Genomic DNA, 23,600 nt, shown 5'->3' on the forward strand with positions numbered 1-23,600 from the left:
ATAAAGCTGGCTGACAATTTACTCAGTTATATGCCATTTAAAAAATAATCTATTTTGATGGCAAATGTGGTTTCACTAATTATTTACTGAAAAATTATTGTTTTCCATCTAATTAATTTATAGAAAGCGCAAAAAGACTGGCACATTGTACATTTTTATATACCACATATGTAAAAAATCATATCATGAAATCTCGTAACCAATCTGTTTGTATTCAGTAGGAACCCCTTCCTCCACTTTCACTTACCGCCTCTAGCTGCTTCTTCTTTTGAACCAAAAGCTCCAACATCAGATTGACGTTCGCAAGGTCCAAGTTTTCTTGATCAGGGCTTAAAATGTCCTGGAAGACCTGCCAACGTGGCCAGTTCTAAAGACCAGAGAGGGTAGTCAGGGAAAGCAAAGGTGATATTTTAGAGCCAGTGAGGATGAAGCAAACTATCCAGGGCAGGAAGCAAAGCAGGTATAAACAAAGCTGTACTTACAGGATGATCTAATTTTAGTCTTTTTTCCTCAGACCTTTGTTTCTGCTTAAGAATCAGTTCATTTACTGGACAATTGGGAAAGAGGTAAAACAGAGAATAAATTGAGTATTAAAAAAGGAAGATGTTATAATGTGAAACATAATCAACAATGCAATATGGGACCGATCAATAAACATCTGACACTAGTATCATCTTTTTAGAAGATTGCCTTAAATTAAAGGATTATATTTGGATAATTGTGAATACTCTTTATATTATGTTTATATTTGAGCACCTTAGAGAAATATGCATTATAAACTCAAGGCATTCACTAAAAATTGGTATGGCTATGCTTGCAACTAAAAAAACCCACCAAGAAAGTTAGGGTACAGCTGATCCACGTTGTCAACAATATAGTTACACTTAGGACATCTGTTGCTGTCCTCCAAGCTCTGGCGGATACATTTGAAACTGTAGGAAGTAGAAAGACAAAGAGTGATTCTTCATGTAAGGAGGTTGGAGGTTATGAAAGTTATTTGAATTTAAATCCTTTCTCTGGCAAGTACTGAAAAGCTAATGTGCTGTTGCTAAATTTAAAAACTCAGGGGTGACATTGACAAAAACAAAGAGTAAGTTAGCAGGGACTTCCCCTACATTATCTTAAAGTGCAAATAAGAAATGCCTTATGTCAAACCTAGCCATACAAAATACAAGTAAACATACAAGAAAGATAAAGAGTAGAGGACATGAATCATTATAAGCCCATTTTACATTGACTGATGATCTGATGCTCAAATACTGCAAAATTACATTTACTTCCTTATTCTTTAAACGCATCAAAACTTTCAGAACTTTCTCCTGTGTTAGTCTGTAAATTAATTAACAGCACCATGTACTTTTATGCATTATGGATTTCATAAAAACTACAGATAAACGAGCCTGTTCCAATGCAATTGGGATACATTTACAACGTCTGGATAGAAACTTAACCATTTGACCTCGAATCCACTTTTAGGACTTACCAAAAACTGTGTCCACACTTTGTCATATGTGCCTCTTCTATCATTTCGAAGCAAATGGGACTGGGGGCGAAAAAAGAGGGAGAAAGGCTCTATTAAGATTCAACTCTCGAACTTACTCTGAATGACATTCCCAAACAGAAGGCTTCATGTTAACTTTGATTGGAAACTGACCACACAAAGTCGTTGCTTTTATCCTCGTATGAGTTCAAGAGGCCGTTGTACAGAGGTGCCTGGTGGAGGGACTTCTTTCTGCTGCCTGAAGCGGATGGTCTACTTGTTGTTAAGGATGCGAAGCTACCTCCCCCGCTTGTTGCAGCCAGTGTCCGAGAGGGTACAAGATTCCCAGCAGCGGGCCCGTTACTCGTAACGGCATCGCTGCTGCTGTTGTTGTTGCTACTACTGCTGCTGGTACCAGGCACTGAACTTACTCCACCACCGCTCTGTTGTGGTCGGCTGCCAGACATACTGTAAAGCCGTCAAAAGAAACTAAACAAACAAAAATTAAAAATACTCCACCAAAAATCTGCCGCGGTGCTGTTCAAATCATCTGGGCAGATGCTTTAGCAGGTTTGCGGGCTAGCTAGCTAGCTTATGTGCTAGCATCCTGGGGAAAGGCAACAGTGGCCAAACACTGCGCGTTTAATTCTTTTCAACGGTTATATGTCTCCTGGTTTTCACTGACGACGCCTCATACAGTCAGCTGTGCATGAAACACGATAAAAGAAAACAACAAATACTGGGACGGACGTTAAAATAAGCCCAACTGCGTTGAACAGATGATTACCCGGCTAGCTTGTATTATTAGCTACAGAAAGTGAGTACTCTCAACTACCTATAGTCGTTGTGCGTTTAATTTTCAACTACCGCCCCCTCGCGGGATGGAGGTTTGCAGGACACATTTCTCTCAGTACAGTTCTCCATGCTGAAATCGATTTATAGTGGCACATCTAGCTTCCATAGTTCTAAATCAGACTTATATAGGCAGTTGATAATGGGTGAATATGCAACGGTGGATAAACTCATATAAAGCCAGTTTTTGGCTGACGTTTTACCCATATCGGGCCAATTTTTATTTATAAGCTATGTAAGATTTTTATTCTAAAGTTGAACAAGAATTGAATATTAAACATAATTAAAAAAAACAACAACAACAACAACAACAAAAAACGCTGCACAATATTTATTTTGCCTTTCCATATTAATGTCCTTTTGCACCATTATTTTTTTAATGGCTCTTCTTTTTCTTCTATACTGTTTTCATGATGATCATTGCTGCACTTTAAATGGTAATGTTTATTTCACTGTTGAAAGCTCTAACTTGTAAATAAAGCAGGTTTCACTTGGGATTGATTCCCAGACCAATGTTTCAACTTCAGAGATATATATGTTCTTGGTTCAGAATAGAATAGATTGGAATAGAATAGAAAAGAAAATCCCCTTCATTGTCCCACAATAGGAAAATTGTGGTTTTTACAGCAGCAAAGGTTATAGTAGAAGTGGTCACACAATGTGCACCTTAGAAAAGTGTATAAAAATAACAGATAGGAAAATAAAACAAACAGAGTATTGAACAGAACAGTATTTTATAATATAATACTCTGTATCTGGAGGACAAAAATCGATAACAGCTGTGGACATTTTTAGACTAATGGATATGTGAAAAATAGCAGCAACACCAGAATGAGCAAAAACTGATGGCAGCATTTTATATAACTGACTAGGTCAGAAACTGCAAAAATCAGCATGAATGTAACAACTTATTGAGGTTGTTGGGAACAATGATGGTTATAGAGTCTTACAGCAGCTGGGAGGAAGGATCTGTGATAACGCTCCCTGGTGCATTTAGGGTGAAACAGTCTGTCGCTGAAAGTGCTTTCCAGTTCAGCAACAGCTTTATGCATGGGGTGGGAGACATAAAACAACTTGAATTCAACGCTATTCCTGACATTTTGAATTGAAAAAGCTTCCTGGGTGGGAAGGGAAACGTCTTCAAACTTGGAAACAAAGTCCAGCGGATTGTATTTTAACTCTTTTAGTTAGGGTACTTTTGTTTCCCACCTCCTGCACCAGAGACCAGAGGGCATCCAATCACAGAGCTGGCCTTTCTGATCAGCTTATCCAGTTGCTTTCTCTCAGCTACACATAAGCCACTGCTCCAACAGACAGCCCCAAAGAAGATGGCTGATGCCACAACAGAGTCATAGAAGCTCTTTAGGAGTGTCCTCTGCACTCAAAAAGAGTTTCCAGAGTTTTCTAGGGTTTCATGGTTGCAGGCTTTGGTTTAAACTTGGATTTTTTTTACAATATTTTTCTCTAAAATAGTTTTTTGAGACACTGTTTAAAGAAGAGAGGATTTTTTAACAGTTCATCTTTACCTCTTTATATGGTTAATAAGCTTGGATGTAACATGCTTCTGAATTACCCTATAAAAGAAAAGGTTAAAAGGGACTTTTTTTTTATTTTGACCAGGGAAGACAACCCAGGTAACACCAGTGGTTCTGCATTGATATTAGTGTTTTTCAGATGGATTTTTTCTTTAATTTTCTTCCCTAATCTATTATATGAGTGACATTTGATTCTCTTTTATTGTTTATTCCAAAGCACCAAACTTTTCTTTTCTTTTTATTTCATTCTAAGGGGAACCTAAAAAAATGACAGCAAAGAGAAACATTCTTTTCTTTCTGATCATTCTTATAATTATTGTTATTTTAGTAATGATGATTTTTCTTTTCAAAACGATGGTAATGCCAGACTGAATTTATCTAACCACCAATATATACTCAAACATTGTTTATTTATGTAAAGATTCAGTCCTGGCATTTTTTTACATGGTGTGATGTACTTCCTTCTTTTGCATATTGAATTATCCATAATAACTAAACTACAGATATAAAACAACATTTTGTCTTGTTTTTTTGCATGCATTCAATTCTAAAGAATGTCCACTAAGAGTGAAATTGTGCATTTGATCCATGATCAAAAGATACAGCTCTTTAAACTGAATTCCTGAAAAGTGATGCTCAAATGTAAGTTCTGAATGAACATCAAAACAGCCCTTTATATGAATCATAAGCTGAAAATCTGATGTCTTCTTAGCACCACCTGTGGTTGCTAAAAGGAAACAACAGACTAATTGGGTGCATTAAGCTAAGATGATGCACAGATCATAACAAAAAACCCCACAGAATCTAGACTTTTTCTCTCTTTCTTTCTTTCTCTCCCCAATTATCAAAACAAATTCGGTATTTCATTTCTATTTAATTATCTATTTTCATATTTACCTGATCCATTACAGAATTACATTTAAAAATAAAAGGATTCTTATTAATAAATAAAGGTAATCTTAATCAATTTTTTGTTTGTTTTATTCCACCTTGACATCCAGAATGGGAACCTTTTTACTGCCTTGAGATAAAGCACAAGCTGGTAGGTCTCATTCACAAAGTCCGGTGAGCTAGAGAGCCAAGAAACACAGAGTCACGTCTTTCAGGCATCCACCTGCAGCTCTGCAAATAAAACCTTAGCGGCATCCTGCCGGCTTACTTGTTTTTCCATCATTACCTCAACGTGAACAAACAAGGGGGTCCTCCGTGAAGGCCTGCACAACCTGGATTTTCCCCTGTTTTTGTTTGTGGAAGAGGTTTATATGTATCAATATGGAACTTTTTTCTGTTTTTTAGTAACAGGAAAAAAGCAAAGGTTTTTTTTTATGAAAAGGACCACCGTGGCACACATCTTTCTCAAGGATTCATTTGAAAACATTCAAGGGGAGACTTTATTTAAAAAAGTAGGGGAAAAAAAACTTAACTTGCATTTAAATTCAGACTTTTACAGCAGGTATTCTCTGTTGCCTTAATAGCCCCACACATTCAGGAAACTGTCTCTGATTGCATTCAGACAAGCACCTGCAGCTCTATGTACATCCCATTGCATTTGTCTGCTGCAGCCCTTTTATATAATAGTTTTGGTAGCTGAAAAGCCTACCCTCTTGAACATTTTTTTTCTCATTAAACCCCCTCCTTGTTTGCCCTGCACATCAGCCTAGATTTTCTCCCGCTGGATCCCCCTCTCTTTTGTGTGAGAAACCAGGTTGCGCCTGTGTGCGTGTTTTGGGGAATTTGTGTGGCGGTATCAACGGGGTGGAGCTGGAGGGTCAGCGGCCTCAGAGGTACGAGAGAAACGTGTGTTTTTGTGTGAGTGTCTGTGTCGAAAGGAAAGTGAGGGAAAAGGGGTAAGACAGAGAACAGGCCTCGGGGTTGTTGAGGTCATACGGACAAGCTGGGATGAAGGATAATCTGCGGAGGTCCCTTGCAGTGGGTGGTGGGGCCCCAGTGCAGCTCACCTATTCAGACCCTGAACCCCCTTCTATCTCTTTCCTTCTTTTCCTTTTTTAAACTTTACCCTTCAAGCCTTTTTTTTGTCGCAGTCTCTTCTTTATGCGCCACCCAGCACAGTTGCAGCTGGATTTCAAAACTAAGTGTAGCAGGCAGATCCCTCCGTCAGGCAGGCTGGGATTGAGGAATTCCTGCCTCCCAGTTTTTAGGAACTGTTTTTTGCCCCTTCGGGGGCCCCTACCATAACTGCCAGTGGCCTTCTCCGCCATCTCAATCTCCAGCCAGGGGCCTGTTTGCAAATTGAGCCTGACAAAGAAAAAAAAAACAAGGTCTAAGGGGAAGAAAAATAAGTGACAACATTATATAGAGTGTACAACAACAACCTATAGGAGCATTATTTTTCATTTTTTTAGTTATCACCAAGAAGGAGAGTATTGGAAAACCAATGGAACTTGCTCACATTACTTGATAAGAAGAACACTTTGCAAACAAATAGTGCACATGTAAGGGGGATTTAAAACATAACCCCAACAGCAAAAGTCAGCAGTTAAATTGATAGTGCACATGTTTAAAACTGCTGAACATGTTGATTGCTTAATCGTTATAAGACTGTTGCATACAGGAGAAAAAAAGGGCAGTTCTGAACACTTTCCAGTCCATCACAAAGAAAAACAGAACAATTAACTATTCATACATCCTAAGGTTATTTAGAATTTCCAAAGAACCTAACATGGGATTTTTTTTATTTTTATTCTTTTAATGTGTGTGAGAGGAGGCCTTGTTACCTGTAGAGACCTTGTTGATGTGCTGCCGACGCGCTACAAACGGTTCCACCAGGTTACCCTAAATGGGTAAAATTATAGGATGAAGACAAATTAAGAAAATAATCCCACAATATGTAATATATGCAGCACAAATTATTAAACCTGGATAATACACATACAATTTTATATTTAAATTTCTATATTTAGATCAGTCAAAGTATTAATGTCAATGCAACTCTTCTTTAGAGTTTAAGTAAATAAAAAAATTAACACAAATCACATATTATATATATATATAATAAACTCCACAGTGTCTGTTTCTTAAGAGATTTCCTCCTCAGTTCTGAGGGTCTATCAGGTATGAAAGCTGCTATTTTGAAAATCCATAGATATTAAGGATAATCTCAGTTGATCGATTCAATGCACATCATTTCTCCATGTCCCCCTGTGCTGCTGCTCTCCTCCCAGCCGTTCTTTTATTTATTTATTTTTTAACCCTGGATCATACCAAAAAAAAAAAGAAAAAAAAAAGAGCTCAGCTTAAACGGGGTAGCATATTTTGGAAGAAAGCTTTTCATGTGGAGGACAGATGTTGTGTCTGTCTGAGTTGTACCGCTGCAGCGAGCCAGAGCCGGAGAGAGATAGATTAAGAGAACAGACAAACAGGAAGAAAAGACAAAAGGTAAGAGATGGATTTGGTTGAAAGAAAATTGCAACCCCCTCTTCCATCTGTATTTGAGCCACCTCCAACAATCATCCATTACATGTTGACAGCGGAGCTTTGCATTACTCCAATTTGTGTTTAACTGCATTTTGAGAAGATATTTTTCATCCCTAGAACTCTAACCCATTTTTTGATCAAACAGCAGAGCAGAATGCCAAGTACTTCAACCAGCTGCACCTTGACTAACAACAACAGGAAAACAATGCCAACAGAAACAAAGTGATGCAAGCAGAATGAAGTTCCACAAGATCAAATATTACTTCGATTAGAGCCTGATGGTTGAAACTGAGTTTCTGAAGCCAACACTAAAGAAAATCACTTCAAAGCAAGAGAGGAACCAATCAAACATGCAAAATGATCTGAAAACATGTATTTTTATTTGCAACTTTTATGTTTACCAGTTCACACCCTAACGCAGATAAAAGGCAGTGAAGTAAACTGATCAAAATCATTCTTTAGAATATGAGAGTGTCTACACCCAAAACCACCTGTTTCCATTAAAGTAAATTAATACATGCTATGTGATGATTGATTGACTTTATTGATCTCGCAGTGGAGAAATTTACTCGTTACATCAGTTCAAATAGAAGAAGAAGGTGCCAAAGGAAGAAAAAGGTGCATTGGATATATGCAGTAGCCTATATACAGCGCGTCTCTGTGTTCCTCCTTATATTGTTTACTTACTCCTTCTTGAACCTGAAAAGAATTTCTGCACTGGGCAAAAGGAGCAGAAATCATCATCATTGTTTTATGATGTTGCCGTCTACTGGTGATACTTACTCACCCATCAGCACATTTTTTGTGCTTTATTTACACTTGATTTTCAACATTTCTGCCAGGAGTTACTTTGCTCAGTTACCTCTTTGTTTGATAACACTAACTATATTATTCAAGATAATATATCATTTTGTTGTAAATGATTGCCCACTTACCATAATTCAGGACTATTTTAGGAGAAAAGCACATGCACATATTAGGCGATGTGTAGTCCTATGGGGCATTTGTTTGATTTTGGATGTCAGAAGGAAAATCTGGGAAAGCACTTAACCTAAGTTAAGTGCTTTCTGTGGTGTGATTTCTGAAATCTTCGTACAGCAAAAACTCCAATTTTCAATTTGGGAATTTGATTGTAAAGGCCAGATTTGCCAAGCGGCCAAAAGTTTTCATTATTTACTATTATTCATTAGTTATCAAAACTTTGCTGCACCTCACCTCTGTGTAAACATGCTCCTTTAATGTCTGAATCTTTATAAAATAGAAAAAAACACACCTGTTTATATGCTAACAGCAGAGCCAAATTACCAAATTATATTGATTTTACAGATTGATACCAAGTTTATTACTGCAGATGATGAATGAAAGTTGCTACACGATACACTAGTTTGATGGTATAAAAACTGTAAAAAGTGCCAATAAGTAGTATATATTTACAAAATTCTAGGTTTTCTTTGGTGCTGCGATATGCAATCACCAGCTTAAGCATAAGGATCTCTGAAAAACATAAATGGGTGTTCCCCGTTTAATGCTGCTCTCAGAAATAGAGCGCTAAGACACCTGAAGCATTTGATATTTCCCGGAGCTTGTTTAACTGTCTTATTTATATAACTTGTTGAAAGCAACCCTCTTTGAAAGATTTCTGTCATTGTTTTGCTTGCATCCCCCTTTGTTAATAGAATAATGATTTAATCCATATTTTATACAGAAAGAAATTTCATCTAAAAGCTGCGTGTCCAGAGCCCGTAACATCATCAGCGACTCCTCTCAGCCCCACCATGGACCGTTCTCCCTGCAGCCAACAGCATTCGATGTAGGACCAGCAGGTTCTGCAACAGCTTTCTTCCTGCTGCCGTAAGACAAATCGAGGCTATGCATCACACTGTAAAGATTACATGGACTACTTGGCAAATTTTTCAAATCTCCTTAAATAGCATTCAACTCAGTGTTCTACTGCATTTTGCACCATATTTATTTATTTTTGCACTGCTCTGAACTTTCCACATCAATGCCATTTGCACCATGTCTCTCCTAAACTGTTTCCCATTTGGTCACTGCTGCACTTTATAAACGGAAATGACAATAAAGTTTGTCTAAGTCCAATTCATATTTGAAATAAGCCTCCAATTTAAACAAGGATGCATTCTTTTTAACATAACATGTTTCTTTCAAACCAGGATTTCATGATTAAACTGGATTACATTTGCTTTGATCCAATATGAAACACTTTGAATTGCTCTATGTATGAATGCAACATATAGTTGACTTGTCCTGCAGCTGTTCCTTACCTTCCTCAACTCAGTCTAATTTCTTTAGTTTTATGTTAACTGCTCTGCAAGTAGATCATACTTTATGACAAAAAGCTCCCAATGAGTCTACTTTGAAGGAGTGCAAATTGATTAAATCTGGACCTGGACACCAACCCGAGGGTGATGGATGGACGGCTGGATGGATTAGGTCAAAAAATAAGAATTCTTACATAAATAACCTTCACAACTCCTTTTCCTGTCTCTGGTCTGAATCAGATGGATACAGAGGCAGTGGAGAAAACTAACGTGAGAAGCAAAGACGCTCCCCCCCTCATCCCATCCCAACCCCACCTCCTCATCCTCCTCCTCCTTCAGCACCACACTTCCACCACCAGTGATGTCAGGACGGGCAGGGGCTCCCTGATAAAAACCTTTGGACTCAAATGGGGAAGGGTGAGAGAGAGAGAGAGAAGAGAGAGAGAGAGGGATATGGAAGAGTGAATGAAGGAGGATATTACTACTGCATGGACCGGTGCAGCAGCAGTAGTGAGGCGCGCTTTGGGTGGCACACAGACGCAAAACAAAACCAAAAGAGGAGCTGACGCGTGATTTAATGGACTGATCTTTTTTATTATTATTATTATTATTCTCTCTTTTATAAATTCAAACCGCAGTTGCTCTAAAAGTAGAGTTTCTATCACAGAGACTGTATAGTTATCTCCCCCCCCTCCTCTTTTTGGAGTTTGTTTCCCGGACTCACCTTGGCACATTTTGGAGCAGGACTAAACGTTGGCACAATGGTCAGGTAAACGAGAGGTAGTGACCTATTTAGAAAACAAGAAAAAGGACTTTTGGACGAAATAACTCATTTTACCAGCTTTATACTGATAACAATCTGCAGCCACATCTTACCGGGCAATTAAATCACCCTGTTGATATTTTGGCGCACTAAATCAGCCTGGTGACGTCTTTACAGCGTGGTTTTTGCTTGTGGGGCTCAAGGAAAGGTTAATGTGTCCCCCTCCAACCCTTCCACCCCCCCACCTTCTCTGACTACATGTAAACAAAAAGCGAATCAGAGGACTCATATTTTTGCAGAGTAGACGCCAATAGGAAGGAGGCAAAGTGCGGTGTTTTTCTATCATGCAAAGTAATACAGTTCATCTTTCCCTTTGCTTATTTTACCCAAAGGTCTATTTTAAACTTCTAAACGTCCTTTTAAACTTTTAAATGTATAGTTTGCTGGAATTCTTCTGGAGGACATTTGATCTTTATATCATTTAAGTGATTTTTCTTTTTAGAATACACTAATATAGTCTATAGAAATCTTTTTAAAGGCAGGGTTATCTTTAATAAAGAATTTAAGAAAAATAAAATCCTCGGTTATATTTCTTAAGAAATGCGCACAAATAATCCAGTGTGAGACCTCTTGCAAAGAGATAACTTAAAAAAAAGAAAAAAGAAGAAGAAAACCTTTTTATCCTGGAGAGAAAATGTTGTTGATCAGACTACTGCCTGTTTTCCTCGTTTTCATCACGAACACTTTTCTGCTCAGCCCGGTTCGCTCCGATGCCTTCGGCCGGCATAAGCGCTCCTTGGCCCGGCGCGCAGACGCTGAGCTGTCCAGGACAGCAGCAGGTGAACCCTGCTTCGTCTCTCCGTCCCGGCGGCAGCCCCGCGCCCTCTCCCCGGCGCAACACCGCCCTCCAGCGGCCCCAGTGAGAACCTCCACCACTCGGATCTCGCCCTTCACCCTCAAAGGCGCGCCAGAGGTTTGTCCCGTAGGTTGCGGGTTTGACACCGGGCTGCTGGAGGCCGATCCGGCCGGGAGAGAGGAAGGAGGCAGGGGTGACTCTGAAGATTTAGGATACCCAGAATTATCCGATCGGTTTCATGAACGCAGTTACGCACACCAGGAAACGGAGCCAGATTATCCCGGTGGAGATGCCCGGCGCGCGGAGGGAGTTTCTCATGGCTCTCGCTCCAGGGTTTCCCGCAGCCTCGAAGTCAAACTTCGCAGCGAGAAAGACAACAACTCCAGGTGGGAGAAAGTTTCTCGAGAAATCTCTGCAGCGGACGGGGTCCTCCACAGATCGAGGCAAGATGACAGAGACGGAGACAACCAGGCGTCTGCGGGGACGCTGGAGGATGCTGTTGCCACGGAGGACTACTTTGGAGAGGAAACAGATGGAGACTCTTCCTTTAACAGCTGGGGCACCCCCTTACCGAGAGTGCCCCCTTCTTGGATGACTGCCCTGTACTTTAAGGGCCACCGGGAGCAGCTGAAGGTGAAACTGGCCCAAGGAGTGGAGCTGCCACGGGACAAGTTCAGCGTGGAGCTGTGGGTGAAAGCAGAGGGCGGGCAGAGCAACCCGGCGGTCATTGCAGGTGGGTCATCACCGCTGATCAGCTGTGTTAGAAACTTATCAGTTATTATTACCATTCATTATCTCTCTGATTGGTTTCCGCATTACATGTGAGGATTGATCACTGAAGATTGTGTTATTAAAGTGTGGTGTAAAAATAGACAACATTGCTGAAATTATTTAAAAAAAAATTATTTTTGATTTTAATTAATGCAATTTGCACACTAGAAAATTATCTAGAAATAAGTAAAAAATATCTTAATTAAAGCTTATTTATCCTTAATTTGAGTAGGTAAATGATAATTTGCCAGTTGAATGAGTATTTTTACAATTAAAATAAGATAATTGGATAAAATGTACTTAAAATAAGACAATTCAGTTGTGTTTTCTTATTTTAAGTGTAAATTGTCTTGTTCCATTTGCAAAATGTCCGTTTTACCTCCTCAATCCAAGAACAAATGCACTTATTTTAAGAAAAAATGACTTTAGATTTCGATTTTTTTCCCAGTGTAGACTTTAGCATCTGCTGTCTATGGACAGAGCTAGTCCATTTTTGATTTTGCCAGCTTTAGGTGTGAAGATCCGACCTACTAATAAAGAAGAAGTGATTATGCATAGAATAGAAAATCCCTTAATTGTCCCACAATGGGGAAATTGTGGTTTTACAGCAGCAAAAGATTATAGCAAAAGTGGTCACACAATGTGGACCTTAGAAAAGTGTATAAAAGTATCAGAATAGTGAAGAGTTGAAAAAAGGAAAATAAAATATTGTGCTGTAAAGTGTTTTTACAATATAAATAATGTGCGCCTTGAGAATAAATAACCAATATACAGCTATGGACATTTTTACAGCAATGGAAATGTGAAAATAGCTGCAATATCAGAGGTGTGGAAAACTTACTGAGGTTGTTGGATACATTTCACACCATGATTGTGTTAGTTAGGATGAGTTTTCATAAGCATATGGAATTAAAAAAACAAAAACTAAACACTTAAATAGCGATTTTTTTTTTATCAAACAAAAGGAGTCCATTTTATTAGTTGTGCTTGAATGCACCATAAACCCTGCAGGTCTTGGGAAATCCCATCATATCAGAGAAACTCCTTTGACCCTATATCAGGGGTCACATCAACACTATACTACAGTCAGGTGGACACAAAGCTTCATACTTGGTCTAATATTCTTTCTTCATCAGAAGGATTGCTCAATCCTTGCAAAAAAATTGCAAATATATCACAATATCCATGTGTGTAATTTTAATACCACTAAGGACTCTTCACACTATTAATATCTACATGTGTCATGAATTCTCTATTTGCATACTAATAAACAGTAGTATGCATTCTTTGGGACAGAGTATGCTGCAGTTGAGAAAGTTCAATGTTGGAAGTATAGATGAGAAACCGAGAAACTTGCTGCTCTAGTATGAATGCTGTGTTGACAATGTAACCCGACTGAATCTGCCTAATTGAAATGCCTTTATACTCGTTAAAGGGCCCCGTGTAGGTTCCACTATTTGTGGGTCAGAAGCTGTAGCTTTTGTGAACCATTTTTATGAGTCATGCTGTGCTTAGTTTGTCAACCGTAGTTTAATAAGAGTCATAGGTGAAGCTCTTAAAGTTTCCATACCACTGCTCTCTGTGTTTTCCATAACCTTGGCATATTTCCAGACTGAAAAAATATATATTTTTTAAAGCAACCATAACTTTACATCTTAGAGCCAGAAACATTCAGTCCGTCTCACTCATGATTCCTCCACAGACTTTTCTTAAGTAAGCAATTTAAATGCATTAAAGTGGGGCTACAAACACTCTGTTTCAAAGGAAGCTTCCCCTTTTCCTCTTCACATGATGAAAAAATATCTGGGTTTTTTTTCCAGCTTGAAGAATGTATTGTATTTAAAAATTTGCCCCGCCTGACAGACAAACACATACATCAACCAAATTAAAGAGGATAAAAGCGCTAGGGTGCAACACTGCAGCTGTCCAGATAGAAAGGGAGACCGCAAACTGTTATGTCCACTCACATTTACTCTGATCAAAGATCCTATTGCATTAGTCAACTATTTCCCTCTCATCGCTTCCTTATGTTAGAGCAGCATTTTTCTGTGGCACGGGCCCTTCTCTTTGTAGTGTCCTGAAGAAATACGACAAATACAGTGAAAAACAACTTCCTATTGTGTCTGGCAGACACAAGACCAACACCAGCTTGACTCCTGATGATCCTTAAATGGTTAGTTTTACCACACTGATAATGGAGGTGCACCTATAAGAAATTTTGTAAATGATTTCTCATCTCTGCTTGTTGTAAAGCTTAGCAGATTCTAGTTTGTGCAGATTTTAAGAGGTCATTGCTTTTTTTTTAAAGATGATGTTTGAGAAAGCAGTGACTTTAAACTAAGGTATGGACGCTGTCGTTTGCATCTTACAGCATCATGACTAGTATGCGACCAGCATAGCTACCACAGTGATTTGTTTTTAACCAGCAAATGCAAATTGTTACCTCTGGGATTTACAGAAGGCTGCCATCTTCACCTTCATATTGCATGACAGAGGTTGAAAGTTTGATGAGATAACACAGAAACCTTTTGCTGGGCTCTCTTCAACCTTCCTGTTATCTGCTAAAAGTCTTGCTCTCACAGGCATGCCTTAACTTGTCATAAAGGATGCAGTTCTGTGTTTAAATTGAGTGTTTTTAACTTAATATGATATGCCAATATGCTGATGAAGGTTCTCAGTCATCCAGGTCATAGTCATTCCGTAAAAATTCAAAATTATCCACTGGACTTGGTTTTCAAAGATTTGAAGACGTTTCGCCACCTCTCCAGGAAACTTTCTCAATTCAAGTGTCTGGATCCGCAGTGAGTTTGAGTCTTATATGGACAAGGCCTTGTATTGCTTGGAAACATGCAATGGTAACCGATGAATGGGTCGTTTAGTTCCATCGTTAGCCTGTAATATCTGAACCTGTCTATGAATCATAGACAGGTTCAGATATTGGAAACATGCAATGGTAACCGATGAATGGGTCGTTTAGTTCCATCGTTAGCCTGTAATATCTAAACTAAACGACCCATTCATCGGTTACCATTTGCATGTTTCCAAGTAATACAAGGCCTTGTCCATATAAGACTCAAACTCACTGCGGATCCAGACACTTGAATTGAGAAAGCTTCCTGGAGAGGTGGCGAAACGTCTTCAAATCTTTGAAAACCAAGTCCAGTGGATAATTTTGAATTTTTACGGAATGCTATGCCAATATTTTCAACTGATTTTACGTGTTGCTTAATTAAGTAACAATATGTCAAGCTTCTTCAGTTGTTTAATTGGAACAATGCAAAACTTTAGACTTTGCTGTACTTTAAAGAAGCTTGGATGATGCTATTAACTATTTTGAAATGAACTCTAATAAAAAATTATAAAGTAATATAACTTAATTGATCTCACATTAGAGAAATTTACCTCTGCATTTAACCCATCCCCTTGGGGAGCAGTGAGCTGCCATCATGGGGCAACCCGGGGAGCAATCGGGGTTTAGAGAGCCAGAGTGGCAGTCTGTGGGAGACTCCAAGCTCTATGCCTTAACCACTAGGCCACTACTCCTTAATTAAACAAATCCAACTAGACCTTATCTGCACATCTAATTGCATTTCCAAGTATTATTCACCTGCGTTTAATGAGATTGGGCATACTTAATTGATATGTTGGATATAGGCACTGAATATGAGGACTAAGAAACAAATCTTCTCAAACTGCACACGAAAGAGCCGGCGAGCAAACAGCTGTCAGACTAAGTAAGGATCAAGCTGGAGAACACAGCAGAACATTTAGCAACAAAAAGAACCAAGATTTCCTTTTTGAGAGTTGGAGCGAAGCTAATATTGGAGTAGCTACAAACAAAATTAGGCCCAGCTGCAAAATGTGTAAATAGTCAACTGTTTGGTAACACGTCCGCCAGTGCTTTGGTGGCCTGCATCCAAAATAAATACAGCTTTAAAACATCAGCATCTGATTTGGTTCAGTGTAATGATCATGATAATGCCTGGTAGTGCAAATGTCTCTCCAAATTAAGAACAGATTATACCATAAACTTTGTTGTTTTTGCATTTCAAATAAAATGTTCTCATCTGGTGTTGCATGAACCACTTCAAAAACAACACCCTCTTCCTGTTGTTTGCCGTTCAATAATACATCCACAGCACTGTAAAACTTTTTAACAGATTTTTCCCAGGGGATGACCTACGTGTCTGGTCATGCAAGGCTTAAAGTGACAATATTTGCTTTAGAGTGCCTTTTATGGCACGGTCCCACCACATGGTAGCAGTTTTTGATTATATACTTTATGACTTAATAGGCTTTATAAATCTGATCATCTGAATATATGGGAGTAACCTAAACTGGCTTGAATCCATCCGAACATGCCTCTGCAGTATCTTGCTTTTCACAATCATGCGTACAACACTGCGGAGGGTGAAGGGGTTCCCTGACCCTTCCCTGTCCCAGTTGTTTGACATCTGGAGAGCAGATGTATGTCTGAGACTGTTGCAACAGCAGATGGAAACATCAGAGCATTTCCTTGCTTTAGTTAAAAAGTCCCTGTCTTTCTTTCCATTGAATATTCTCCTTCTACTGTCTTTGACTCCGTGTCTTCTATCGTTGTCTGTGACTATATCGCTTCCATCGTTCATTGCATAAAGTTGCATTCACTTGTTTTCGTTTACAGACTTTTTTTGTTGTGAAAAAACATTTGCTCACTAGGGATTATTCTAAGGTTCAACAACTTTCCCCCTACCCCATAGGTGTGTTTGACAACTGCTCGCATTCACTGAGCGAGAAGGGCTGGTCGGTTGGCATTCGCACCGTGGAGCCAGGCGGCACCAAAGATGCACGGTTCTACTTCACGCTACGCACAGACAGAGCTGTGAAATCCACAACTGTCTACAGCCACCAGCGGTACCGGGCTAATGTCTGGACTCATTTGATGGCCTCATACAATGGTTACAACATGACCCTGTATGTAGATGGGGCTAAGGTGGGTAAATTATGCTGTTCTTAAGCTTGATGAGCACTGAAAAAAATAATGATAGCAACATTTACAATTAGTCCAAATGAGTGTTTTCAGTTGTGTGGTTCACTCTTTATGAATTATTCCTCAGAGATAAGAAAAAAGCTTGTTTAAAGTTATTTAACCTCACTAAGGAAAAAAAATACTTTTATGCGTCACCTGTAGACAGGTACCTAAAGTTTGCTTAAAGACCTGAGTTCCTCTCCTTTTTATTTTCAGGCAGAAATTATTTATTAAACCCAAAATTTTATTTTCAATCTTTTGGATGTCGAATGTGTTTAAGCTTTTGTCCAGAAATGTTTTTTTCTGAAAACTTGTAACTTGATATTTTTTCCAATATTAATGCAATGTGAAATTAAAATAAATTCATCCCATTTTTTTTTTCATAGATGGGAGAAAGCAGCCTCCAGTCTGGGGATCTTTACAGTCCCTTCATGCAGACTTGCAGGACTCTTTTTCTTGGCAGTAAACAGTCTGATCTGGGTCAGAGCTTTAGAGGCCATATTGGAGGAGTGATCCTGTGGGGTTATGCTCGCTCGCATGAGGACCTACTGAAACCACCACTTCAAATCGACTTAAATGAACCAGTTTTGGCCATGTGGGCGGATTTCTCCAATGTAAATAAACAAATGTATTGTCCTTCACCCACAAACAACTAAGTCTTTTCATACATTACAAAAACAGATCTAAAAAGCTAAGTTACATTTAAATTAATGTCAGTTCATTCCGGAACATGTCTCTTACACAGGATAAAATGTAACCAAAATATTTACATTCTGCATCTGTTTTTAAGGTGGACCGACTGTGGACTCCATACAAAGCTGCCCTTCATCCAAATGTAATCACCACTCCTGTACCAGAGCAAGAGCTTGTCTCCTCCTTCCTCCCACCAGCATGTGGCCTGACAAGTTGCGACAACACAGACATCATCTCTGGCTACAATAACAACTGGCAGCTTCGCACCCCGAAACACATTCGCTACCGCATTGTCAATCTCTCAGACGATGATGGTGGGAATCCAACTGTGACACCCGCCCAGATCCAGGCCCAGCATCAGGCTCTAAATGAGGCCTTTCGGCCTTACAACATCACCCTGGAGCTAAGTGTCCACAATGTGAAAAACTCCAGCCTTCGAAAGAGATTCATTCTTAGTAACTGTCGAATTGGCAAGATTGGGAACCGGCAGTGTGACGCCGAATGTGACCACCCAAGGACCGGCCATGATGGAGGTGACTGCCTCAGGCTAGGGCACTGTTATAACTGGAAAAGACAGGATGGGGTTTGTGACATGGAGTGCAACACCATTCACTATGACTACGATGATGGGGACTGCTGTGATCCAGACGTCACAGATGTCCTTAAGACATGCTTTGATCCTGAATCTCCTTACAGGTAAGGTTAACGAACACCCTTAATCTCTTGACAAAGAATCAATGAAAATTACCTTAATCTAAAAGCTTTTACAGTCTTTCTTGAACTTTAAAATATTGGTCATGTTACACAAAATCTAAAAGTTTTTTTTTTGGGGGGGGGTTGTGTTTAATAGATCAATGGCTTACAAAGGTTAATACATAAAAAAAGATTATGTGCATTTGTAAGCATCCATATTTACATTTTATTGCAATATGGCTGAATTTAATGATTGAGGAGAAGATTCTGGAGGCTGGTGTGTCAATCTGGAGTTAATGAGGAGCAGCTGAGGCAAAAGGTAAGTAGAGAAACCAAGGGAGACTAATTAAAACAAAAAGAGCTGAACTATACAAATAGTGTCAGAGTAATAAATACATATGTTGGGAACAGAACACAAGAAATGGAGTAAGAATCTAAACCCAAAAGACTAACATTGTAAAAAAGTTGTTTGGTCTGATGTGAATATTAGCTTATTAAAGTAATAAAGTAAAAAACTGGCATTGCAATTATTATTACAATGCCAATTATAAATTTAGTGATGCTACTTGTTTCTTGCAGAAGAAAAAGTCTAAGAGACTAAGAGAGTGCTATGCTAAAGTCAACAGAAATTGATGAAATAAGAAAAAAAACAAAAAAAACATTGTTTATATGGAAGTAATTCATTCAATCTTTTTCCAGAAGTTTGATTTTCAAGTTTGCAGTAATCTATGCAGAACAGACAGTACAGTTTGGTTATGTATTTGTCTACTTTTCAGAAGTCATATGTTATATTCAACAGGTGTTTGAGTTTGTTTTTTATGCGTCTCTGGTTTCATCATCTTTGATTTGATTGAAACATTCTTGTCATATATTGATAAATTCCTTTCTGTTGATTTCTTTTAGATTAGTAAGTTTAGTCTTTCATGTGTTCTGTTTCCTATGTATTGTACTTTATTGCCAGAGGTTAGTATTTGTTTTTTCATCTTTGTTAACTGATTCCCGTTGTCTTAATTCCGCTTAGTGAATCGGCCTCCCTCCGTCTCTCTGCTGACCTTCTGCCTTTGCACAGTGTTTAAGTTGCCCCTTCATCATTTTAGTCAGTTGGATCCTCAAGTTGTTTCCCGTCATTATCCCTGTCACTGTTACCTGTCTTCCACTCTACCAGAGCTCGATGTCTTGCCTTATTGAAGGTTTGCCCTTTGTAATTATAATTAAATCTTCATCATGCATATTCCATGTTCCTTTCTGCACTTTGGTCTTTAACCCATCCAACTCAACATGACAGAAGGATCCACCCAGATAAAAAGTCCATATTCTTGGAATAGACTTTAACTTTGTTGGAGTATTGTTGGTGGAGAGGGGTCGAAAATATGCTCAGGTCCAAGGACTATGGAGCTGCCACTGCCTTTCTGGGATTTTAACTTGGCTACCATCCCCATAGCATTACTGTTGTACCTCCATCTGCTAATGGCAGACCACTAGACTGTCTGTGAGGATGTCAGTGTTATTTTGCTGCCTTGAAGCCAAAACCTATTCTCACCACCTCTATCTTTCTCTATGAAGGTTGATAAAGCTCTGTGCCTCAACCCCATTCCAGTCTTCTCCATCACTTGTCTCAGCATCTCCTCTTGCCATAGTTACATTAACTTTAGAGAATTCCACCCTGCAGGCTTGTGCTTCAATCCCATGATCCTCATCCTGTTCAAAGATCCAAGTGTCATCTGCACCTCTTGCTCATCATCATTTTTAATATCTGCACCCTTGACTCGTCATCATAATTTTTGCAATCTGAATCTTCTGTTCAACTTTCAATGACTCCACTTTATGAGCTCTGCAGAGCGTTTTTGGGCTTCCATGCTGTTCTTCAAAGTTTTATAAAAAACGTTCCTGCAGCCCCTGCAATGCTCTCCAAATCGTCTCAGCAGGTTCTGGCTCCTAGCAGCTCTGTCTCCATTTCATTTTCTGTTCCAATATCATATGGACCAGTCTCCAGTGCTCTTCTGTGGGCTCTAACTACCTATTTAGCGCTCTGTGGGTTACCATGTCCTGTGCTGCCAGAGCTGCTCTACCCCTATCCCTTGTCTGGATCACCCCTGATTTACCTTCATTAACTCTTTTCTGGCTCCCCTTCCAAGGCCTACATGCTTGTCATAATTCAGTTAAATTTAGTTTCAATGAACCCAACTCAAAAATGTCTTAATCTTAAAGGAAAAACAAATGTCTTTACTCATATTACAGGAGTTTCTATGCGGCTGGCTAGTTCAAGTGGTAAGTCACCCATCCTGCAAACAAGAGGCCTGGGTTTGTATCTCAGCTGGGGGGAATGAACTTCTAGTGTGGGTCCTTAGGCAATACTCTTCACGGGAGTGGTGCCCTAGTGATTATGGCTTTGCACTTCTGAGTTTGAGCCCCATTCCGACTGCCACTCTGGCTCCCTGAGCAAAAGACCCTGTCACTGTTACCTTTCTTCCTCTCTAGCAGAGCTCGCTGTCTTGCTTTATTGAAGGTTTGCCCTTTGTAATTATAACAAAATCTTCATCATGCATATTCCATGTTCCTTTCTGCATTTTGGTCCTTAACCCAACCCACTCAACATGAGAGAAGGATCAACCCAGATAAAAAAAAAAACAACATATTCTTGGAATAGACTTTTACTTTGTTGGAGTATTGTTGGTGGAGAGGGGTGGAAAATATGCTCAGGTCCAAGGACTATGGAGCTGCCACTGTCTTTCTGGGATTTTGGATTGGCTACCATTCCCATAGCATTGCTGTTGCTCTCCATCTGGGTTCCATGCTGTTCTTCAAAGCTTTATAAAAAACGTTCTTAGGGATTCCTGCAGCTCCTGCAATGCTCTCCAAATCTTCTCAGCAGGTTCTGGCTCCCAACAGCTCTGTCTCCATTTCGTTTTCTGTTCCAATATCATATGGACCAGTCTCCAGTGCTCTGCTGTGGGCTCTAACTACCTATTTAGCGCTCTGTGGGTTACCATGTCCTGTGCTGCCAGAGCTGCTCTACCCCTATCCCTTGTCTGGATGACCCCTGATTTGCCTTCATTAGCTCTTTTCTGGCTCCCCTTCCAAGGCCTACCTGCTTGTTGTAATTCAGTTAAATTGAATTTAATTGAACCTAACTCAAAAATGTCTTAATCTTAAAGGAAAACAAATGTCTTAACTCACATTAGTGGTAAGTCAACCATCCTGCAGATAGGAGGCTTGGGTACGTATCCCAGCTGTAGGGGAATGAGCTGCTGGTGTGGGTCCTTAGGCAATACTCTTCATGGGAATGATGGCCTAGAGATTAGGGCGTTGAACTTCTGAGTTTGAGTCCCATTCCCACTGCCACTCTGGCTCCCTGAGCAAAAGACCCTGTCACTGTTACCTGTTGTCCACTCCACCAGAGCTCCATGTCTTACGTTATTGAAGGTTTGCCCTTTGCAATTATAATAAAATCTTCATGATGCATATTTCATGTTCCTTTCTGCACTTTGGTCTTCAACCCATCCAACTCAATATGAGAGAAGGATCCACCCAGATAAAAAGTCCATATTCTTGTAATAGACTTTAACTTTACTGGGGTATTGTTGGTGGAGAGGGGTAGAAAATATGCCCAGGTTCAAGGACTATGGAACTGCCACTGCCTTTCTGGGATCTTAACTTGACTACAATTTCCATAGCATTGCTGTTCCTCTCCATCTGCTAATTGCAGACCACTAGACTGTCGGTAAGGATGTCAGTGTTATTTTGCTGCCTTTAAGTCAGAACCTATTCTCACCACTTTCATCTTTCTCCATGAAGGTTAGTAAAGCTCTGTGCCTCAACCCTATTCCAGTCTTCTCCATCACTTGTCTCAGCATCCCCTCTTGCCATAGATTACATTAACTTCAGAGGATCCCACCCTGCCGGCTTGTACTTTAATCCCATGATCCTCATCCTGTTCAAAGACCCAAGTGTCCTCAGCATCTGCACCTCTTGCTCATCATCATTTTCAATATCTGCACCCTTGACCCGTCATCATATTTTTGCAATCTGAATCTTCTGTTCAACTTGCAATGACTCCACTTAATGAGCTCTGCAGAGCGTTTTTGGGCTTCCATGCTTTTCTTCAGAGCTTTATAAAAAATTTTCCTATGGATTTCTGCAGCTCATGCAGTCCTCTCCATATCTTCTCAGCAGGTTCTGGCTCCCAGCAGCTCTGTCTCCATTTCGTTTTGTGTTCCAATATCATATGGACCAGTCTCCAGTGCTATCCCTTGTCTGGATGACCCCTGATTTGCCTTCATTAACTCTTTTCTGGATCTCCTTCTAAGGCTTTCTTGCTTGTCATAGTTCAGTTAAATTGAACTTAATTGAACTCAACTCAAAAATGTCTTAATCGTAAAGGAAAACAAATGTCTTTACTCATATTATAGGAGTTTTTTTGCGGCTAGCTCAAGTGGTAAGTCATCCGTCCTGCCAAGAGGCCTGGTTTTGTATCCCAGCTGGGGGGAATGAGCTTCCAGTGTGGGTCCCTAGGCAAGACTCTTCATGGGAGTGGTGGCCTTGTGATTAGGGCATTGCGCTACTGAGTTTGAGCCCCACACCCACAGACTGCCACTCTGGCTTCCTGAGCAAAAGACCCTTAACGTTACACTGCTTCTGTGTGCCGCACAATGGCAGCCCACTGCTTCCTAAGGGGATGGGTAAATGCAGTCTATATATTACAGCAACTCTGGACACCTCTGCTTTAAGGTTATCTGTGGCTATATAACAGCCTGAGAGGATGCTCAGGTTTGTCTGTAACCCTCTTCATTTTATAAATGGGTTTTCTTTTGAAAACCTGTGTTTGCTTTGTTTTTGTCTTTATGGACCCTGGATCCACCCTTGTGGAGATCCTGAAATATGGTAAATGGTAAATGGCATGTACTTATATAGCACCTTTATTCAAGTTAGGAGACTTGACCAAAGCGCTTTACACTACATTCATTCACCCATTCACACACACACTCACACACTGATGGTAGCCACAGCTGCCCTGGGGCTCACTGACAGAAGCGAGGCTGCCGTACACTGGCGCCACCAGGCCCTCTGACCACCATCAGTAGACAATGCAGGTGAAGTGTCTTGCCCAAGGACACAACGACAAAGAAAGTCGGAGTCGGAGGTTGAACCCTCAACCCTTCGATTACAAGGCAAACTCCTCCATCCAACTCCACTGTCTCCCTTCTGGTGCTTTCCTAATTTATTGCTTAAGCC

General features: G+C 39.8%; 2 protein-coding genes across 3 annotated transcripts in view; one reads left to right on the forward strand and one right to left on the reverse strand.

Moving 5' to 3' along the window:
- Positions 1 to 2,312, reverse strand: part of rfwd2 (ring finger and WD repeat domain 2, E3 ubiquitin protein ligase) — a 13,792-nt gene extending 11,480 nt beyond the window's left edge. The window contains exons 1-5 of one of the 2 annotated variants that reach the window (XM_015400849.1): positions 1,655 to 2,312; positions 1,484 to 1,543; positions 835 to 932; positions 483 to 547; positions 248 to 367 (exon numbers count right to left, since the gene is read on the reverse strand). In XM_015400849.1, the coding sequence (XP_015256335.1) occupies positions 248 to 367; positions 483 to 547; positions 835 to 932; positions 1,484 to 1,543; positions 1,655 to 1,947 (636 nt within the window). In that variant the 5' untranslated portion in view covers positions 1,948 to 2,312. The remainder of the gene's footprint in view (positions 1 to 247; positions 368 to 482; positions 548 to 834; positions 933 to 1,483; positions 1,544 to 1,654) is intronic. The other variant, XM_015400848.1, reaches the window with a different exon arrangement.
- An 8,688-nt stretch (positions 2,313 to 11,000) lies between these two features.
- The window catches only part of pappa2 (pappalysin 2), an 89,318-nt gene continuing 76,718 nt past the window's right edge, over positions 11,001 to 23,600 (forward strand). The window contains exons 1-4 of the mRNA XM_015400847.1: positions 11,001 to 11,936; positions 16,714 to 16,946; positions 17,369 to 17,596; positions 17,773 to 18,371. Coding sequence (XP_015256333.1) covers positions 11,042 to 11,936; positions 16,714 to 16,946; positions 17,369 to 17,596; positions 17,773 to 18,371 — 1,955 coding nt within the window. The 5' untranslated portion in view covers positions 11,001 to 11,041. The remainder of the gene's footprint in view (positions 11,937 to 16,713; positions 16,947 to 17,368; positions 17,597 to 17,772; positions 18,372 to 23,600) is intronic.

The sequence above is a fragment of the Cyprinodon variegatus genome, unplaced genomic scaffold (assembly GCF_000732505.1).
Source record: "Cyprinodon variegatus isolate N-32 unplaced genomic scaffold, C_variegatus-1.0 Scaffold1154, whole genome shotgun sequence".
Taxonomy (NCBI): domain Eukaryota; kingdom Metazoa; phylum Chordata; class Actinopteri; order Cyprinodontiformes; family Cyprinodontidae; genus Cyprinodon; species Cyprinodon variegatus.